This window comes from Cloeon dipterum, chromosome X (genome assembly GCF_949628265.1).
Source record: "Cloeon dipterum chromosome X, ieCloDipt1.1, whole genome shotgun sequence".
Taxonomy (NCBI): Eukaryota; Metazoa; Arthropoda; class Insecta; order Ephemeroptera; family Baetidae; genus Cloeon; species Cloeon dipterum.
In genome coordinates, this window is record NC_088790.1 from 24,427,027 (window position 1) to 24,447,350 (window position 20,324).

A 20,324-nucleotide genomic window follows, 5' to 3' on the forward strand; every position below is an offset into this window, starting at 1 on the left:
ACCACTCCGCGAATCCATTAATGCAAACACCACTAATTAAACAGTCGGACGCAAATGATGAGGCAAGTGGGGAGCGAATGAAAACAAAACGTTCCTTGCGATAAAAGGAAAAGCGAAAAGAAAGAGGAGCCGAGTTTGCTTACAAATCTCGGCCACACACTCACTCACACACAAAAAAATCAACGAAAAAACGCTCGGCTGGCCAGCGAAGCGACCATTTGGCCGCACAATTCGGGGGAGCTGTCGCTTTCACCGCGTCGGCGTGTGTGTTACGGTTGCAAACACACAACGCAGAGGAAAACAGAGTCGGGAAAAGCTGAAATCAGCGCGCGGGTGTTATCGCCGAGGCACCTGAGCACAGCGCGGCGCTTCCTGCCACCCCGCTAATCGCGAAACGGGGCCAGCGGGTCTGGGACGGCCGGAGGGGACGGACGGGGTGTTTTCGGCTACCTGGTGAAGGAGGGCGGGTGGCTGCGGGGGTTGTTACACCACATGCTGCCATCCGCAGGGCGCTCCAGAGTGTATGCCAACAAAGCAGGAGAGAAATCACCCAAGATGGAGATTCCTCGGCAGGCTCGCTGGCTTGCTTTCCTTCTTTTACTGTTTTGAGTCGCAGGTGACGCAGGGGAGGGAGGGGCGGGCACGCAGGTATGCGAAAACAGGTGGAGGGGGCGCCGGGGAGGGAGCACGGAGAAGAGCGAGCGCGAGCACCATTCACGCACACACCGCGCGGCATAAAGAGGCTTTGTTCTCGTTTTTAATTTATCTTCCCTCGGCCGCCGCGCAACTACGCAGCCGACCTGGTTGTGAGAATCGACGCGCACTCCACTCCACTCGCTGCCTGCACTGAGCACGCATTTGTTTGGTGTGTGTGTGTGTGTGTGCATTAGAAAGAGTTTATTATATACATACAACGCGATTCCCACGCCGGAATCGAGCCGATTTCATAGACTACAATGTGACAGTTTGCTTTTGTGCCACATTTTGAGGATGAATCTCGGGCTTATTGTCAACAAATCCTTGAGTTGTGCAAATAAAATGATAGTCATTTTTCTGTGAATAACAATGTATTATGTTTTCAGCCTGATAGAAATTAATAAATTATTTTTTAGCTGGCGAATTCTGGTTTTCCAGACGAAAATAAATCAAAACTGGAATTTTCATTCTCCCGAGCTCGTTGCAAGTCAATATCTAAAAACTGTTTAAAAAATCACTCGGTTAAATATGTTTACGAAAAAAATGAAAAAAGACACAGTTGAACAACAGGAATAATTTAATTTCCAATCAATCAATTTTTGTGAATATTGCTTCGAAAAAAAGAATTAACTCCTAAACATAAAATTGACTCTGAGATATTTTTTTAATTATTTTGTACGTCGGTTGAAATAATCTTAAAATTCGCCGAATATTTATAAAAGATTTTGGGCTGGCTTTTAAAATTGCTTATTTGGCGTTTAAAAATTAATTAGACCACTCCTTTGACACGTAAAAGTAAATAATATAAAATCCGTTACTATATAGGTAGGTATAGTCGAATGGCAAGATTAACTTAAAAATATGTAGGAAGCCAAGCCAGGATTGTATCGTTAGAAAATACAATTCGTGCAGAAGGGGAGAACTATTCAAACGAACACGCACAGTGCCCGCGGGGGTGTACAAATTAAAATACAAAGAAGGGAACGTGAGAAAATCTCCCTTTCTGTACTTGTGAAGAATCCCTTTGCGACTGTAGAGTAGGGTTCTTTCCCCGTGGTTTCAAAATTTATACCTTGATGTAATATTGCAACTATTTTTTGTTTAATTTAGTTAGTTAATTTTGAATTGAACATCTTGTAATTAACTCATGTTTTGATGAAATTGCTGACAATTTATCTCTAAAATGAGCAATAAATCTAATTTTTAAAAATATTAATCCATATGTTTTTCGCGTGATTTTGATTTCTCTCGTCGCGATACGCCAACAACGGTGTGCGAATTTTTAAGCACCTCTTCCTCATTGTGAAATAGATCGTGATTTAACTTTAGCGAGACGGTGATCACCGCTTGATTTGCATGCACACTTAAAAGTTTATTTACTTGGACAATCAGAGAAAATTTTGGGGAAAGAGTTAAAAACTATTTAAAATTTTTAAAAATTAAATATACTTCAGTTGATAGCCGAAAGATATATCACTATTAACGCAAGATTTAATTTATATTTTTGTTTTTGGTATCGTAAAAATTCTTTCTATATATCAACAAAGCCATGGTGAGATTGCGGAGATTATCACGTTGAAACAACTAACGGGCTCTTACGATTGGTCTCCCTGCGGTTTTCATCGGGCGGATGCTGTTGTGTCGGAATTCCGATAGCGCAAAACGTGACGCCGTTGAAACTAATTAACGAGCAGCAATGCACGCCATCGATTTGCCGAGCCACCCTTATTCGCCGACTAAGATATATAAAAATCAATTTCGCGAGCAACGAGGCGCAGGACGCACGTTGGTTATTCGTTCTCCAGCACGGCACACAGCAGGGTGAGCAGTTCACTTGGAAAATCGCCACTCATAATGGCAGTGCCAGGGCGAAATAAGCCAAGCGCGCCAACAAAGGCCGCTTTATTTGGCAAAAGGCTTTCGCCGTCGCTGCCACCGCCGCGTGTACGAAGAGAAGGTGGGCCTGCATTGGGGTTGCTAGCCTCTCATATTGATTTTATTGACGTGAGAGCCGCTGTATTATGGTCTTGCTCGTCGGAATCCAGCAGCACCAGCCACCGCTGGATGATAACCGCACCACCACCAGCACTCTACTTTTATTAATTTTCGTCGTGTACTGCAGAGATGCAGCGTTTTACATTTGAAAATCATATATTATCCTGATTTTAGAACGAGGCGGAGTTTTTTTTTTTTAATTGTTATTTGATCAGTTTGGGAAGATGTTAGCGAAGATTGCAGGGAAAATGGATTTTTTTTATAATTTCAAATTAAATTTATTTTGGCCCATATTTGCTGAATTGCTTTAACCTTTTTAGAAAATATGTTAGAATTTCATTCTTATAAATTTGATTTGCAGTAGAAATAATTTTAAAGTGTGATAAGATTGTCTCTAAGCTAGAATTTATCAAACAAAACTACGAAAGTTCACCTTTTTAGTTTTTAGACTTGGAAATTTGAATGAAATGTAATTTGACATAGTTAAAATAAAAAATAGGAGCTTTTATAATAATAGCAGCGGGGACCAGATTTGTGCGACGCGCAGATATGGTGTCTGGTCGAGTATGGCGCGGAAAAAACAATCACGTGAAAATGCGCGAAAACAACCAAGTTTTCGTCAATATTGCGACATAATTTGCATTACTAGTACTAATTGTGTCTTTTGGATCGTAAAAACAAACTCTTGACACTCGTACGACAATCCAAATAGAGCTTTTTGTTTCCCACATTCAGGCGCCATCTTGGATCTGCGCAATGGGAACCAATTTTATCGAACATCTGGCTCCCGCTGCATAATACAATGCAAATTTCAAGAAATTTCTCTCCGTTTCTTCAGAGTTGCAGGATTTTTGAATTTTTCAATCATGAATCCTTAAAAACTCCCATAATTTTAAAATGCAACCTTTAAAATTAAACGTAAATAAACAAATTTAGAAAGATAAAACGTTAAACTGACAGTCTACACTTATTTACCTCGTAAACTCTAGTAAAACTATCTATTATTTATAACTTTTATCTGTTTTACTCTAAATAATTGTTATTGCCAGTAATACAAATATTTTTCAGCCTCTAAAAATTGTTACATTTTTTATTAAAAAAAAACTCTTCACGTGGCAAATGTTATGGGAGTGAGACCCACCTAAAAATAAAAAGATGGAAGTGAGTGGCGTGCAACACAAACACACAGAGACACTGCAAGGCACCGATTACGCCTCTCTGAAAAGAAACAAAGCCTCTCGTGTGCGCAATTTCCTTCTCGTATTTACGATTATTTTTGCTGTGACGTTTCCTTTCCTGTCATTCTCGATTTAACTCGCAATTTGGTGCGGCGGCGGCCTAAAAAATCGGGGGCACTGACTGTCCGCGAACTTTGGGGTGGTTTTCCCTGCGCGTCACTGCATTTGGGTAAGGGCGTCTCCATTACCATTCGGATATTCCCAGCTGAAGGGTCACTAACCGCAAAAAAATATTCTTGGGATTGAATTGTTTTCTCCTAACGTTCGGTAAAAAGATCACAAGTTTGAAATGCTGGTATATTACGTCAAATAGAAATCATAGTCGAGATAATGAGATTTTAGGTTGAGTCACGGCCGAATTTGTTGCTCGATTAATGTCCACTCCATTAGCTTTTGTTAAGGCGATTTTGACCCTGAGGTCATGCGCCCCCATTTGCAGTCGAGTGTGTCCGCTCGCTCGTTCGTTCGCTCGATGCAGCAGCGTGTGTATGTGTGTGGAAATCGAGAGGCTGCTGCTCCCAGTCAGTCACTTGTCATGGGAATCAAGCAACGTGAACCAACACAATGCCACCAGCATCAGACAGAAAAATGTGAAAACGCACTTTCGCACCAAACCTTGATTCCGATATAAAAAAAATATTAATAATTCCTTTCGCACAATTTATACACAGGCAAGGCAACAACATTTATCTTATTTTAATTGTAATTGCGGCTCTAATTAGCAGTCTTGCTGATTCCTCTCGTCGAGATATTTCTTAGCCAATTTTAGGGGAATAAGAATACAACTTATATTGCAAGTTGGGAGACATCTTGCTTTTTTAAAAAAGCTAAATAGATGTTTTTAGGAAAAAAATTAATCTTAATACAATGAAAATAATTTAGTTTTTTCAATTTGCATTTTTTCCATCTTAATTTTAATTAATTTATTATTTTTTTAACCAAAATTATACGCAGGAATTGCACCTGATGGTTTATATTGGACATATTTTTAAATATATTATCGAGTTGCAGTGATTTGATGTATTAATTTATTTTATTGCAAATAAAATAGGTGCTTTTAAAGTAGTTTTCATGAGCTCAAAATCGCTCTCAATTCATAATTTAAAAATGTTATTTTTTTAATTAAATCAATTGGTAAACTGTTATGTAGCATTTAAACAAACCGTTATTTACCAAAGCAGTTTTTTAACCCTGAATGTTCAGGAGCAAAAAATCAAGATTTTTAAATTAATTTATTTTGCCCTGTTGATCCACATTTAAACTAATTTGATTCTACTCCGTGATTTTGTTTTTTAATTCCTTACGAAATTAATCATGAGTCAGAATAACTTGTGGTGGGATTTTCCCATAGTTTTTGTCCGTTGGAAATTTGTAAGGGGGGATGCGACGGCGTCTGTGTTTATTTTTAGTGAACAGGGGGGTGCGGCACCCGCACCATAAGTCTGCAGCACTCGACAGCTTGTAAACAAAAAAGGGAAGAGCGCCGCGGTCATAGCTTCTGGCCCGCCGCGATTTATTCCAGTTATCTCCTCGATTCGGTTAATTGGTGGTCGCTCGCTGCTAACGCTACTTTTCGGATTGTTTAATGACACCGAAATCAGGCCAAAGGCGCGCGCCAGCAGAGGCCAATGTCACGACGTGACGGAATTCCGATTCACACCCCGCCAAATCGGTTCATTGGACCGAATGAAAAATAATAATTGCAAACAGAGTGCAGCTGACGACTGACGGCAGTTGCATGTTGGCTGATTTTGAGCAGCTTCTTGCTCGCATCGCCGCTCGCACGTGCACATGTGTGCGACAGGCCCGAGGAAATAATACGGGCTGCACGCAGCGAAAACTGATATCTCGGGGGGAAAGAAACTTCTTGCTTCTCTTGAAAAACCGTAAAGTATTTCTTTCTGGGATTTGTGTTAAAAGATAAATTTAACGCTTCAATAACTGATAGTTTTCTGTGGTTTAATTTAAATTGATGAATTCGTTTCTTTTTGGTTTATAAAAAATTCAGGTCAGTTTTGACAAAAAAATAACATTTTTTACCTTCACCTAAAGTTCTCCTAGATTTTCGTTTAAATTTCCGAGAAATTCTGTAAAAAAAAATGGTGAGCACTATCTCCCTATTGTAAAACAACGATTTATTTCAAAATTGAGAAAGTCTAACTCATAATTCGAACACCGTTAAATAGATTACAACAATCAGAATCGAAATAAAGCCAAAAACATTTTTTTACTATCGAGGAACTTGGCAGAAACTAAAATTTTATCAAATTCCATAAATAAATTCAGTGGTTAACAGTTCAAAATGTTTTCCTTTTAAAAAAGTCATATGATACTGTCGGAATGTTGGCTTCTTCCAAACCCTTCCTTCGATCACAGAGAAAAACAATTTAAGATTACCCAATCTGTTGCACCACGATAAAGCAGGTGCGACAAACTCTAAAATATTAAATTTATAAATTACCTCGTTTGTGAAGCTGAAGTTGCCGAAATTATCATCCAGTTTGCACGGAGAGAGAGCACAACACACAAGCACAACACGATAAATTGGCCAGCGCACTGAATGGAGTCTGAATGGAGAGGAGTGGCACCGCTGGGCCCAAACGCGACGTTTCCCCTCGCTCCCGCCAGCGCACCCCCGGCCCCTACATCCCGTCGCGGAAAGATAATTCTCATCCATTCAGCCGCACAAAGCTAGAGGAGGAGGAGAGCGCCCAAACTGACTGACTTGTCAAATGCAATTGACTAAACGGAAATTATTAAATATTGTATTATCTCCTCGGTGCTGGCTGGCGAAAGTGCAATGAACCGGCATAGTCTTGTGCACCGTCATTCTTTCATCAGGCTCTCCCGTTTTACTAGGAAAACTGTTTTCTAAACTTGATGAGGTTGACTAATTAAATTGTTGCGAGATGAAACGGTCAATTTTTAAGTTTTCCGGTAAGGAAAGTTTACTAATATTGAAAATTTCTCTTCTGGATTTGTTCTTGACTCTACAAATTTTAAAAGACTAAAAAATACAAATATTTAAAACAGGTCTAGTCTGTCATGGTTTGCAGGACAAAATTTGAATGAGATCAGGCAAAAATTTCCAACTAGATTGAGTCATAAAAGTTTCTAAACAAAATATTGTTTTTACGGGACAATTCTGGAAAGCTTTGAGACCTCAGTATCTCATCTTACCGTGGAGCAATTTAAAAAATGAGGTTTGCTCTGGATTCCGCTCGCCGAGCTCGAACGAACTGACACCAAATTTAATGTCCTACGTCAAGGCCAAAGGTCATTACGGATAATTTCTGTGTCTAATCGAAATTCAAGAAATGAGCACCGAGATTTTGGAATTAAAAAACGTTGTCCCATAAAATTTGTGAACTTGTGGGAAATTTTCTTATGCTTTCTTAACTCGAACACGAATTTTCGAGATATTTGAATATTATCAACTTGAAATCTCGAGTTCTATTCATTAGAATTGCAAAAGCTGCGCACCGTTAGAATCATCGTCTCAACTTCTCTAACCAGCTGAAGAGTTTTGGGATATTTGCGGCTAAATTAAAAATTTAAGCTTCATTTTAAAACTCCGATAAGTTCAGTGCTGATAAAATTTCCTTATTTTCCCATGTTGATAAAAATCTTACAGCATTTTCGTTAATGAGTTAGAATTCTTGACGTAAATTTGTTGGTCAGCTCAGAAATATTAATACATTTTTCATGTAAATTACGATTTTTCAAAATAGAGTATCAAGATTGACCGAAATCAGGCATCAAAAGAATTTCTCATGCTAAGGATGCTAAAAAATCGCAAATGCCGTCGTTCAATGACAATTTTTGCCGAGCGGCACAGTTATTTTTATCATTAAATTCACCAAAAACGTTTCCGCGTTTATCAATCTTCAAAAACAATAAATTTAGTCAAAAACAAAAAAATCGATATGGATTATCAAACATGACCCAAAAAACGAAACTTGATCGAGGGAAAACTGACAGCTAAAAAATCTATTTTCTGCAATTTCATTCCTGGCGCATTAGCGTTGGAAAGCGGCTGTCATTAATTTCAGTCAGAAAGCCACCGTTTTCCTTCCTTTTGTTTTGTAAATCAAATCAGCAGCCCGTATTAAACAAACACACACACACAATGTTGCGGCAGCACGTCAAGTTCGGAAGCGATTTTGCGACATGTGCGAACTACTTTCACTCGACTTGCTCTCGTCAGCGGAGTGCAAAAAAATTATATAAAGATTTTTACCTTCGTCTGGGCAGGAACATGGAGCCATCGATGTAGACCGACCCGCTGAGCAGCACATACCAGCAGGTGGCCACCTCGCCGGTGCTGAAACAATCACCACAATCGGTCCTTGAGTCGAGCTCGGATTCGAGTGCGTCCTCTGCCAGTGTGCCAGACACCGGAGGCTATCGGACTTTGGGCAAAAACGGTGCGCGCTCGTCCCAAACCCATGCTGCCATCTCAGCGCCGACCGTCGCACTCGCCGCCTCAAGGTTAATTAAACACACTCTCTCCGCACAGAGACCACAGCCGGTGCTTGATTATTTTATTATTGAGAGGATGAAATTTCTAAGCAGGAAATAAATATTAAATTTATTTACGGATTTTAAACAAATTATAATCAAACTTAAATTGAAAGAAGTTATTTTCTACAGCTGTGATGTTTTGATTAGACGATTTCATTTTTATCTATAATCTCCTATTTTTTCAATTTTAATTTGATAATGAGTTGTTTTGGATTTGGAATTTTTCTAGAGCTTTTTATCTTCGAATGAGTAGGAATAATGCAATTGAAAGCCATTTGAATACTTCTTTAAACCGTCTAAAAATTCCCTAGCCATCAAAAGGTGACTAAAAGCTTTCAAATTTGAATAATTCCGTTTAAAATTTGTAGCAGGAAATATTTTCCAGGTTTGCCGCGCAAAAAGATAGGTAACTATTTTGTTAATTTATTTTTCCGGGAGGAAAAATTACGTTGCATTCATAAATTCGTCGTATATTTCACAAATGACCAAAAAATAGCGAAACCTTGAAAAAATTACGCAGGATTTAAAGCTCAAATTGGACAATTCCGTATAAAATTCGACACCCTACGATGGACCTTCTGCTAGATGGAAATTTTATCTGGAGAGAGCTATTTTTATTGCCGCGTGGTGCAAACCAAAATAAATGCATCTCGGTCCACCACTTTATAACTTTTTTATCAGCATGCTTCTTCGAGAGCGAGTCGGTCTGCTTGAAAGCTGGAGGGCGGGCGAGGTGTTCGACGGGCATTCCTGCTCGATGACTTACAAATGTCACAAGAAGCAGCACTTTACACTGCCACGAAAGCTGCTTTCTGCACTATTCATTGACCGCGCGAGCAGAACAATGCGAGGAGCTTCAGTTTCCTGGTTTGAAGCTTTTCCCTCGGGCTTGGTGCGTGATTTCAAAGGGAAAATATTTAAAATTTCACTCACTAGTAGAGAACGTCGTTGCCTTCGTGCTTCTCATGTCGGACAGTCCTGCAAATGGAGTGGATGGCACTGTCGGAAAGCACCTCCAACTTCCGCAGGTGGACTAGGATGAGCTGTAAATCCTGTAAACAAAATAATTTTGTTTTTTAATTATTTAATTCACAAATTAGGGTTCTAAGCACCCTGATGTGCCCAAAATTTCGTTCCTGAACGTACTGGTGGCTTCCAAATCAATCCTTGGCGTCTGAGCGATGGATACTATTAATTCGCATGTCTTTTTTCACTTTATAACAACGCCTAACGGGCTCTGTTTTGCTTCGGTCTGTAAGAAATGCACTCTGTTAGAACGGCCAAGTCGAGAACTTTCTGGAAGTCATTAGGGCGCTCAGGAACGAGATTTTGGACACTTCAGGGTGTGTCCTGAGCACCCTGATGGCTTCCAAAGGGTCGAATTGAATATATTCTTTAAGCTCTTTTGACTTTGCCGTTCCAACGGTGTGCAAATCTTGCAGATTAATTCAATACAGAGCCCATCAGGCACCGTTGAGGGCTACCCTGACGTCAGGGTTCAATTTTTAACTGGACCTGATGGCCATAATAGACCTTAAAGGTGACCCCAACATGTTCCGAGGGAAAAATCAATTTGTCACTTTAAAAAGTGCCAATTTTAAACGTCTACGTCTTAATAATTTTGGTGGTCATCAGCAAAAAGTTGAAAAATTACAGATCAAATCTCTCGTGGAAACACCCACACATGCAGAAAATGCTAAATATATAAAAAGGCTAACCAAAAAGTAATAATAAAAAGGTTTCATCCAAAGAATAAGAGCCGTATCGTAATTTATTTATTTAAAAACATAAAATGAGCAAGCCAAGTCGTGAAATTACTATGTCGTCAGTCAGTTTGGCATCAGATAAGCGGAAGTCGACAGCTTGAATGCAAATTTCGCAGCAGAGGTAACCATTTTAAGGCTCAACCGGAGGGATCAGCTGCCCAACACTACTTGGCGAATTTAAATAGAATGAGAGAGACCAGAAAGGAAATGAATCGATTGTAAACGTGTTGCCTGACTGGCGCGGATGTTAATTCTTTCACAACAAACATTGATACGTCGCATAATAAAAGTAGTGGAATTTTGTCTCACCTGGTTGGTCCTGTTGTCCGGCGGGACTTTGAGAGCGTTGGAGAAGTTCCGGTCAAGCTCGAAGGGCGTCTTGCTCGGGTTTGCCATGTTTGGGAATCGCATTTTCGTCCGATGTCAAGAGCATATTGTCACATCACTGAAACACAACGAAAAAAGTTTCCTCAATTGATAACTTTTATTTTCCTCTTAAGGCGTCGTCATCGATAAAAGTTTTTAAGAAGGAAATAACAAAATCGGAAAGAATTAGTAAAGCAAAGGAAGCAAAGTGCCATATTTTTTTCTGAACAGGAGACAGTTACTGCTGCTAAAAATGGAAGTAAAAAGTGGCCCAACCCATGCTTATGCAAACATTGCGGGGACGCTCCTTGCGAGACAAATATGCACTTCTATCGCGTCTAACCAACTTCCTATGAAGGATTTCTCTGTGCTAAACTGGAAAAGAATAATAATGGAAAGCACCGAGAAAAAAATGGGACGCCGGTGCTCTCGTATCTAAGACTCTTTATGAAAGCTCGGTGAACGACAACAATTATTTTACGTTAGCGGTGAGCACTTTTTGCGGCTCTGATTAATTGCGGTGGCAGGAAGGAACTTGCAAGCCCTCAAGAATGTACTAAAAATACGCTGGTGAATAACTAATTCCCACAAGGCCAACCGTAAAGTCCATATATATATAAAAAATTATGTGAAAAACCTTATGCAATGTATTTTAATTTAAAAAAAGGATGGCGTCATTGCTCCTGCCACAGGAAAAGTTAAACTTAGAACCGGAATTTCAATCATTTATTTAAATATGAAACGGCAAATTGGCAGAAAATAGCCAAATATTTATTAGAAACTGAAATCATGCAAATTATTAGCCTTTTTTATCAATGGGATTATGACTCGAAAGCTCTTTTATTAATTAACTCGTCCCTCTGAGTATAAGCAAACAGCAAATCGACCGATCAGCACGGCGAAAAGTGAAAAGCATTCGGATCCAAATTCGAGACGGCCTTCGTCCACGCTCACCTCTTTGTCTTTCGCAAGTGCAATAATTAAAATAAGGTTCGAACAGGAATTGTTATGCAAACGGCTCCGGAATCTAGCTGCGAGCGGCACGACCGACCGACCGACCGGCCGCATGAGAGAATTTTTTGCTGAATCGCTAGTTAGCACTAATTCCGACACTCGCGTGGAGTGCATTGCAATAATGGTTCATTTCGTTCTCCATCGCGGCTGCGAGATGACGTCATCCGCGGGGCAAATAAAAAGTAGCAGCAGAGCACTGACGCAACTCACGAGAGCGAGAGAGAAGCAATCCTACTCACTCGGGGGCCTGCTCGCTTACTCCATTGCTCGCTACTTTTGTTTTCTTCTGCTGCGGCTGCTGCCTCGGCAAAAACACAGCCTTACTAATTGCATTTATTTGCGTATTCTGATTCTATCCAGCCGATTCTCTCGCCAACTGTTACATTTGTGACACGGAAATCAAATTTTTTTAGGGAAAGAATAAATTGGGAATTTGAATGGCTGTGAATTTTAGAAGTCCTAAATTTTCTTTAGAACTGAAATTGAATTAAAATCATCACAATATTAAAAATAGTGAATTTTAAGTATTTATTAGCTTCAATCCTTTAAGTTTATGCAGATTATCCTGGAAAAAATCAGCAAGAAATTAGGTTTATTTTTAAAATTCGAATTTTTGATAAATTTCCCTGAAAGATGTGTCTTTAGGAAACTTTGTGGCTAATATTTATTACTAAAAGAGTCCAGAAATTGGATTCAATTTATTCCTAAAACATTTAATAATTAGAGTTTTTGTCTATTTATCCCTGTCCGAGGACCGGGATTGGTTTTTAGGTTAAAAAAATAATAATAAATCAAGAGTTTAATAGCGAAAAATTGTCACTTAAATAGCTTAATTTTAAAATAAAATAATTTCATTGACATTTTAAATTAAAAATATATTTATAAATAATAACAAAACGTGAATGACGCAACATTGTGGCTTCTAAACAAATTTTAACAGGAGCAAAGTACGAGAAAAACAATGAAAACAACTCTATTAAAATACTGTATCTAAATCAGAAATTTAATTTTTAAATGTTTTTACACGTTCCAGACGAAAAAATAAATATCAAATTTACAAATTACTGCAAAACGGAAAGGTTTTCCAGTGGTTCAAATGTGAGTTTCCTGCTTTTAATAAATTAAAAATCTGCTGTGCATGATTTTAGCAGCTGTAAAGCGCATTTAGCAACCAAGATTTGCTCGAAATAAAAATTTCAGTGCACATAAACAGTTATGGAAGCTTATCAAACGACTTTCAGGACAGGAAAGCGTCAGTGTCACTGACTTGAATAAAAACAAAAATATCTTCGAAGGAGCCTAATAAAAATTTTAAAAAACAATGTGATACGTAACACTGAAGATATCAATTTTTATTTTCTAGAAAAAACACTCCGCGTTGCGCTAAATTATTAAACAATTTCAAAATTTCCCCAGACATTTGTTTTTGAGAAACATGAATTTCTAAAGAGAAAAAAGGGGTCCTCGGGGGACTCCATTCAACAAAAAAATTGCTGTTTTCTCGAGGAAAAGTCAAGACACCGTAACAGAACAAAGGAGACTCCCAAAAATGATTAAAAAGAGAGTTATCTAAATATCTAAAAGGGCCCGTTACTGTTATCAACTCAAACAAACGCGACAAGAGAAAAGAAAACCGTCGTGCGAGGTGTGTACACTGTACGCATTTTATCTGTTCAATGGCAGGAAATGTTATATATATATTTGTGTTGAAAACATGGAAAGGACTGAGTGAGGGGCGACAAGCAAATGCAATTTTGCCTCGCTATCTGCAGTCGCGCTTAACAGGATTTTTGGTTCTCGCGCGCGTCTTTGTTTCTCCGACTTGAGGCCATTGTCGTCGCTGGTCGAAAATCACTTTTTCCCAAGCACTCCCGCAGTGCGCTGAGCTTACACACAGAGACAAAAGTGCTTCTTTCGAAAGGAACGGATTGTCACTTCCGATTGCCAGCAGAAAATGGAACTTTAAGACTAGAAAAAAAGTTCAAAATTTAAAGAAAAGCTCTGTTGCTTCGAGCATTGCAAATTGCACGAATTTATTGAAGGTGGTATTGCAGGAAGTGAGCCAGGGGCTGTTTCAACTCATGAAATTGCTTTATTATCGTTGGGTAATTATTATTGCTACGCCGGTCTGAAATTGTGAGAAAAATAAATAAATAAATAAACTCCAGGAAAGCCGATTTCAAATATCTAAATGATCTAGTTATTATTTCCAACTTAAACCCCGATTAATTAATTAATAAAAATAAAAATCTGCACATTTAGTGATTAAAAACAAACTCAATTACATACACAAAAGCGTGTCTAATTCCAACTCATCACAGACGAAAACAAACCAAACCGAATTAGTGCAAATTCGGCGTCGAAACGGCGACTCCGCCAATTTGCAGTCATTCAAGTCTGCAGCAGCGATAGTTAGCGATCGAGCGACTGACTCTTCAGGTTGGCGAGGCTGTCAGGCACCCACCTCGACCTTTTTCTCGGCCGATAAACTCACCTTGGAGTCGACTGCGACGCCAGTCGGCGCTCGAAGCAATAATCCACGGGTTTAACACGAATCCGAAGCACTCGCACAGCCACTGGCACTCCACAAACACACGGCACTCGGCGCCGTCACGGAGCCACAGCCGAAAATCCTAACTGACTGACACAACACAGCGAACCGCTCGCTTTCGTGCGTGCCTTTCGCTATCGTTGTTGCCTCAACGTAAACGTAACGTGCGTGCTGCCTTCGTGCGCCGTCGCCACAGCGGCTCGGGTCGTGTCGGCAATGGAATTGAGTTGAGACTGTAACCGCCGATGGCGCCACTCTCCTACCTGCTTAAAATTCTTGAGGCTGAGATTGGCGGGAGAGGAATTTGACAGTGAACGACCGCAAAACATTTTCCCGCCTTTACTTTAGGAACGCAAAAATTGTAAAAATGAACCAGAATTTAATTAAAGATAGCTGAATTCTTGTAAGATAGGAGGACTGCAGCAGCTATTGGGAATCTTACCCTTGAAATGAAGATTCGTGAATATTTATTTTTAAATAATTTCTTTTTTCCCAGGAACTGAAATGAAAAATGAACGCACAGATGATTTTTCAAGGAATTTTGATGCAGGGCTCACCATTTCGGTAACTAGGACTCCCAGCTTTCTTATGAATTTACGGAATTTACATGATGTTTAATTCTCCACTTGAAAAGTGCTGCTAATAGATGGCGCCACCGTTCAATTACTATTTTCAAAGGAACAATTTAGCTGCCGTTTTTTCATTAATATTTGGCTAAACCGATTTGGGGTAAATTCTTTTACGCCAAGAATGCACTGCATGAGCAGGACTGCTGGTGGCACCAAACATAAAAAATTTTCCGATTAACATAAAATTTATTTTGAAAAAAAATTCCAAGCAAGTCAACTTAGGTTTTGATATATTAAAATAAGGAATATAATACTATAATTATCATTCTCCAGGGTTTTTTTAATTACAATTAGTCAACCATCACTTGTATTCACTGCGTTGCAAGTTCCACTGATTAATTAAATTTACCAGGAGCAACAAAGATATTTCGTTCAGCCATTTCGTATTTTTGACAATCAACTACATCGTTCGTTCCAGCTTTACGCGGTTCTGGATTTAAGCACGGTGTCGGAGGAGGGCGAATGCAGCACGTCCGGCACCGAGGAGCACGGCAAGATGGTCACTTCTGTGATGATGGCGCTGATGAAGCGTTCGGGCACCACGTCGCATCGCAGGGAGCACTGCGACAGGTATGGCGTGTTCTTCATCTGCGGCGCCAAAAATTCCGGTTCTGCGCATTTACAGTGAGTAAAAAGGGGAAAAAATGTTAAAAATAATATAGTTATACCCAATTCGTTCTGCTTGAAGAAGGAGCCTTGGTGCGAATCGTAGGAGAACTTGCTGGTCTCGCAGCACGCGTACACCGGCACGCCCTGAGAATTGGCGACGCAGGCGATCTGAGCGCTGCCCGCCGGACCGACCATCGAGCAGTTGGCCAACATAGACTCGGCGCCGAGCAGCACCAGTTGAACCTGAAAAAAAATTTAGAAAAGTGGTTGTAAGGTTAGCATGCTTTTCAAATGGTGAGGACTGACTCCCAATTTGAAATAATTTTTATTTCCAACAAAGAGTTTCACCAAAAAGTGTCACACTCCTTTGGATAGGGCTCGAAAAGACGATTAAATTTAGCAAGAAAATATAGAGAAAATTGGCAAAATTGAAACATGAACTGTATCAAAGAAAAAATTGTTAAAATACACAATTTGATCCATAATAATTTTACATTATATGATGAAGAATTCACTTTATTTAATTGTTTGAGGTCACCGTTCATTTTAAAAGCTTTCTGGTGCTACTTGAACTGCGAACTCAGATTTAAACTTGATAGAGTGCATTCTTGCTTGGCGTGAAAATTTTCGTTTAATTTGCTGACAACCAAAATCGGGTTTGGCAAATCGCAACAGAAAACTAAAAAAAACATTTTTCAAAGACAAAAAATCATTGCTTTCATTTATCCTGCGATTGGAGAATTGGTTTTGGTTTTCAGCTACAAATAATATTATCTTATATACGCCAAGAAAATTGTAAAATAACGCTGGCCAAATCAACCTTCTGTAGACCGTAAATAATAATTTAGCAATCACTCAAATTAAATGTTTTTAATGATTGTGTTTTTCGATTAGTTTTACTAATAAAACATGCCCCTGAATGACACGAATTTGATGAATTAGGAAACCGTGTGTCTGTTAGAAAAGGACAAAACCGCATCGAGTATGATATCTCAGTTTACAAAACTGGCTGAATGATATTTCCACACGATGATTGCATTCTAATAAAGATAAATATATTTATGATAAAAAGAATTTCCCAAACAGGACCTGCTGAGGGTGGTCATCCCAGATCCGTGTTTCTCAACAGATATATATTATTATGGACATTCAAAAACCAACAGGTAAAAAAATGACGTAATACTGATAAATGAGTATGTCGTGTAACACAAGGAACCACCCAAAAGGGGATTCGGAATATTTCTAGGATTTTAACTTTGAATGAACACACTGGTAAATATGATATATTATGTAGTTTTTTTGTTAGGCAACCATGGGAAAAGGTGTTTGAGGGAAAGGTTATATATAATTTTTGTATGATTTACAAAATACTAGCAAGGTTTGTCTTCTTGTCAAAGCTGTTGATCTTGTTTTTATTTATTACTACACATGTGAGCTTTATGAATGGCCTCTAACTGCATTACACGTATTAAATTTCTTCATATTGGGCTTCTCCATAAGGAATTCTATCTAATTTTAAATCAAAGATCGAATCAATAATGTTCAATTTAAATCCAGCAGTAGCCAGATGCGAATTGAAATTGATTCCCACTGGTCAGGTCCAAGATGGTATCGAAATGTGGAAAACTTTGAGCCCTATTTTGATTTCCGTAAGTTTCACATCCGTTCGGCTTTGATAAGTAGTGCAAAGCAAATTATATTTGAAGCAGTGAAAAATTGTTTTTCAGTTTTTTTTTGCAAAACTGATAATTAAATTTTTACTTCCTCTATTTGACGACAGATTCTAAAAAAGAAAAAGACCGAAATGACTTACTTTAGGCATAATGAAGTTAACTTGATTGATCAGCAAGTAGGTGCACTGGACTCCAAGGTCCGACAGCTGGCTCAGCATGGTCATGCCGCCATTGTGCGTGGTCGAGCCGACAACCACGACTCGGAAATATTTGCCAGTCTTAAAAAGCTGCTTCAAAGCATTCATGATAAGACACGAACTGAAACAAACAAGCAACACACAATTTTATGACAGAAATTATAAGTTCAAGTCCACTAAACATAGAATAATAAAAAGGTTTGAGAAAAATCTAACACAATCACGCAGTCTAACAATGAGGGTCTCCTACAGCTGAATTCTCTTTTAATAGCATTTAAAAGTAAATTAGATTTACAATATTGATGATTTTATGATATAATATTATTAGTAGTAGAGGTCTCAGCCAGCCGCATGTGGGCAAAAAAGGGTCAAAAATAAAAAAAAAATGTCTTCCAGGCCGTTAAGACTATCAAATTTCACATTTAAATATTGTCAGCCACCGCTGCCGGGCAAAAAAATCAGCTAAGCCGGTCCCGCCAGCCGCCGCCATCAATCTTGCGGCTGAGACCTCTAATTTTTAATGTTAGCCCTGACTTACTAGGAATAAACAGCGAGTAAAGCCCCATCTTTGACTTTGTGTGCTAGGTTGAGGGCGACACTCTGCATGTCCTGCTCAATTTTATTGATGTAGGCATCGATGGCGGCGTTGACTGTGACCTTGGCATCCTGCTCGGAGACGTCGTAGGCGAATGTGTTGAGGCGCAGCGACTTAATTGCGTGGTCCAGCGCCACAGACATGAGACGGCGGCCCCGCAGGTACGCCACCTGCTTCTCGACGTGCTCGACCAGATCTCTAGTGATGGCCACGTTCTCTGGCACTTTGTAGTCATTGATGACGCTTCGCAGGGCCCGCATCAGCCCCACCACCCGCGCCGTGCTCCCTTCCAACAGCCGACTCTGCATTCTCGCCTCAAGCTGCAGGAATGCTGGGTGGACGCCATCGCGGTTGCTGAAATTTTGATGATGATTCGACATTTATTAACTAATCAAGAGATGGGAGATATTAAGTGCATGTGTTTGAGAAAACTGCAGAGTTTGATTTTAATTAAACTGTAATTTTCAACAGATGTTTTCAGGAAGTTTTTAAAAATTAGAAAAAAGGATGGAAATCTGGAAAACATGATTTTAAAATTTGGTATTTACAGCACACTTTTGTTCAGAACCATTCAAAAAATTTAACTGGTAATTTAAAGCATTTAATTGAAGTAGGATACTGGAACATGTTGTAGAATGCAAATAATAGGAATAAATTAAACCCATACAGATTGTGCTTTTTTTCTATTAAATTATGAGCATGAATTTATAGCACATAATTTATTTGAATTATTTAGATTTAGAATTTCAAATGTGTTGGACCATTATTAAAGAGATGAGATTTTGTATATTTTCCCCGACATACCAATCAATTCTCGCACACTCTCTGGCCATGGCAGCAATTGTCCTGGCCAGACCAGTCAGCATTGGCTTAGCTGGCTTGTTGACGTTCTCCGTAACAGACTTGACAGGTTTGGCGGGCGCCTCTTTTTCTTTTGGTGCTTTCGCCTGTTCTGCTTTCTGCGCCTTGGCCGCTCGTTGCGCCTCCTGTACCAGAATATTAATTTTTTAATGTCTAATGGTCATTTTTACAGTACCTGTTTGAGTCTTCTCTCCTCCTTGAGCTCTTTACTGCTCTTTTGCTGCACCACAGCCTTCTCTGTGCTTGCTGCCTCCACAATTTTTTCTACTGGCGCCTTTTGAACGGGCTCTTTGACGACGGCAGGTTTCGGTTGTGCTTGCTCTTGTGCTTTTTCTTTTGGGACGTTCGCCTTTTCCTCCTTTTGTTCAGGCTTCTTGTTCTCCTTGGATTTTTTGGCCGCTTTCTTGGCTTGGCGTGCGGCCTTGATTTCCTCGCGGCTCATTTCGGCACCTTTCGTCACGTCCATTTTAATCTGCTCGGTTTTCGGGATTTCTTGAGTATTTTCTGGCTCTTCTACTTTCACCGGAGATTCCTCTTCCTTCTCCAAGTCTGGCTGCGGCTTCAGGCAGGGACGAGGCTCTGCTGGAGGCTCAACTTGGACCACCGGAACGAATTCCAGGTCCGCTTGGGCTTCACCGCCGTCCTCCTTCGGTCCTTGCTTGTTCAGTTTTTTCCGCAGTCTCTTTCTTTTTGATTTGCTCACCGGCTGAAAATAGATGATTTTATTTAGCCAAAATTTTCTGATTCTTTCCAGCAGAAGTAAATTTTTCCGTGCAAAATTATAAAACTAGCAAATCAACGTTTATTTGGCTCAAATTAGGATACAGAAACACGAACTTAGAAGTATTTACATACATGCGAAGATAAGCAGCAGATTTTTAATCTCCAGTGTGGAAAAAAATTAACAACACGCAGGAATCAATTCTAGAAGTGGAACTCGAAATAATCAATACCTGCACAGGATTTTCCTCCATTTCTTTGATTCGACAGCTATGTACCAAGAAATCAAGATTTAAATATATTTGGTGGTGATAATAATTACATAATGTTAAAATCAATTAAATGATTTGAGCTTTCACAAGATCATGAGTCATTATATTATTATGAAGTCTGTGTCAAGAAGAGCAACAAATTAACTGGGCCACGAATCGACAAAATCAGATGTTTGTCACGAAAGAATGACATGTTTTGCATCGATAAAAGCTTGAAAAGATGATGTAATTATCTTAAACTCTGTTTGTATGTAGTATGGCTTTCTCGAAGAACATTATACCATGTGTATGGGCACGACAACACGTTTTAAAACATTTCTGAAGAATTTCGGTGATGGCTTTCACCCAGATATAAAGGATTCTGGTGGATTTGACTGTAAATGAGCAAACCAGAGCAAACATACCTGTTAAACTGAAAATAAGAAGCGAAATTCCTCGATAAACTAGTTGTGTTGCAAGGTTCGAGGATTCAGAATCGAAATCATAACAATGCGTGGCTCCGAGCGGCTGACGGAAATGTGAACTAGACGAAACAGCGATTTGATTGGTCGTTTCAGCCGCGCGCTCAGGTGCCTCTGATTTGAATCTTTTCTCCTTTCCCCCTCTTTTTATTTCCTC

At 39.3% G+C, this 20,324-nt stretch overlaps 2 protein-coding genes across 5 annotated transcripts in view; both read right to left on the reverse strand.

The window, feature by feature from the left end:
- The window catches only part of PDZ-GEF (PDZ domain-containing guanine nucleotide exchange factor), a 27,503-nt gene extending 13,198 nt beyond the window's left edge, over positions 1–14,305 (reverse strand). Inside the window, exons 1-4 of one of the 3 annotated variants that reach the window (XM_065492247.1) lie at positions 14,094–14,305; positions 10,529–10,664; positions 9,387–9,505; positions 8,170–8,253 (exon numbers count right to left, since the gene is read on the reverse strand). In XM_065492247.1, coding sequence (XP_065348319.1) covers positions 8,170–8,253; positions 9,387–9,505; positions 10,529–10,630 — 305 coding nt within the window. In that variant the 5' untranslated portion in view covers positions 10,631–10,664; positions 14,094–14,305. Of the gene's footprint in view, positions 1–450; positions 615–6,390; positions 6,505–8,169; positions 8,254–9,386; positions 9,506–10,528; positions 10,665–14,093 lie in introns of those variants that run through there. The other 2 variants (XM_065492250.1, XM_065492251.1) reach the window with 2 other exon arrangements.
- A 640-nt stretch (positions 14,306–14,945) lies between these two features.
- On the reverse strand, positions 14,946–20,247 carry eIF2Bdelta (eukaryotic translation initiation factor 2B subunit delta). 2 transcript variants are annotated; one of them, XM_065494695.1, is made up of 8 exons: positions 20,111–20,225; positions 19,668–19,704; positions 18,890–19,420; positions 18,658–18,839; positions 17,797–18,207; positions 17,202–17,379; positions 15,448–15,631; positions 14,946–15,390 (listed from the first exon to the last, which is right to left on the reverse strand). In XM_065494695.1, exons 2-8 carry the CDS (start codon positions 19,686–19,688, stop codon positions 15,200–15,202), a joined length of 1,698 nt encoding a protein of 565 aa, XP_065350767.1. In that variant the 5' UTR covers positions 19,689–19,704; positions 20,111–20,225; the 3' UTR covers positions 14,946–15,199. The 2 variants fall into 2 exon arrangements, with proteins under 2 accessions (XP_065350767.1, XP_065350768.1); XM_065494696.1 differs by lacking the exon at positions 19,668–19,704 and having other exon boundaries at positions 20,111–20,247.
- Between the last annotated feature and the right edge of the window lie 77 nt (positions 20,248–20,324).

Bases quoted from the DNA above. Each gene is read 5' to 3' on its own strand.
- eIF2Bdelta (XM_065494695.1), bottom strand. From the start codon at position 19,688: ATGGAGGAAAATCCTGTGCAG. The intron at 15,632-17,201 runs GTAAGTCATTTC...ATTTTTTTTCAG, and splicing joins TTAACTTCATTATGCCTAAA to GTTCAACTGGTGCTGCTCGG. The intron at 15,391-15,447 runs GTATAACTATAT...GTAAATGCGCAG, and splicing joins CTTCAAGCAGAACGAATTGG to AACCGGAATTTTTGGCGCCG.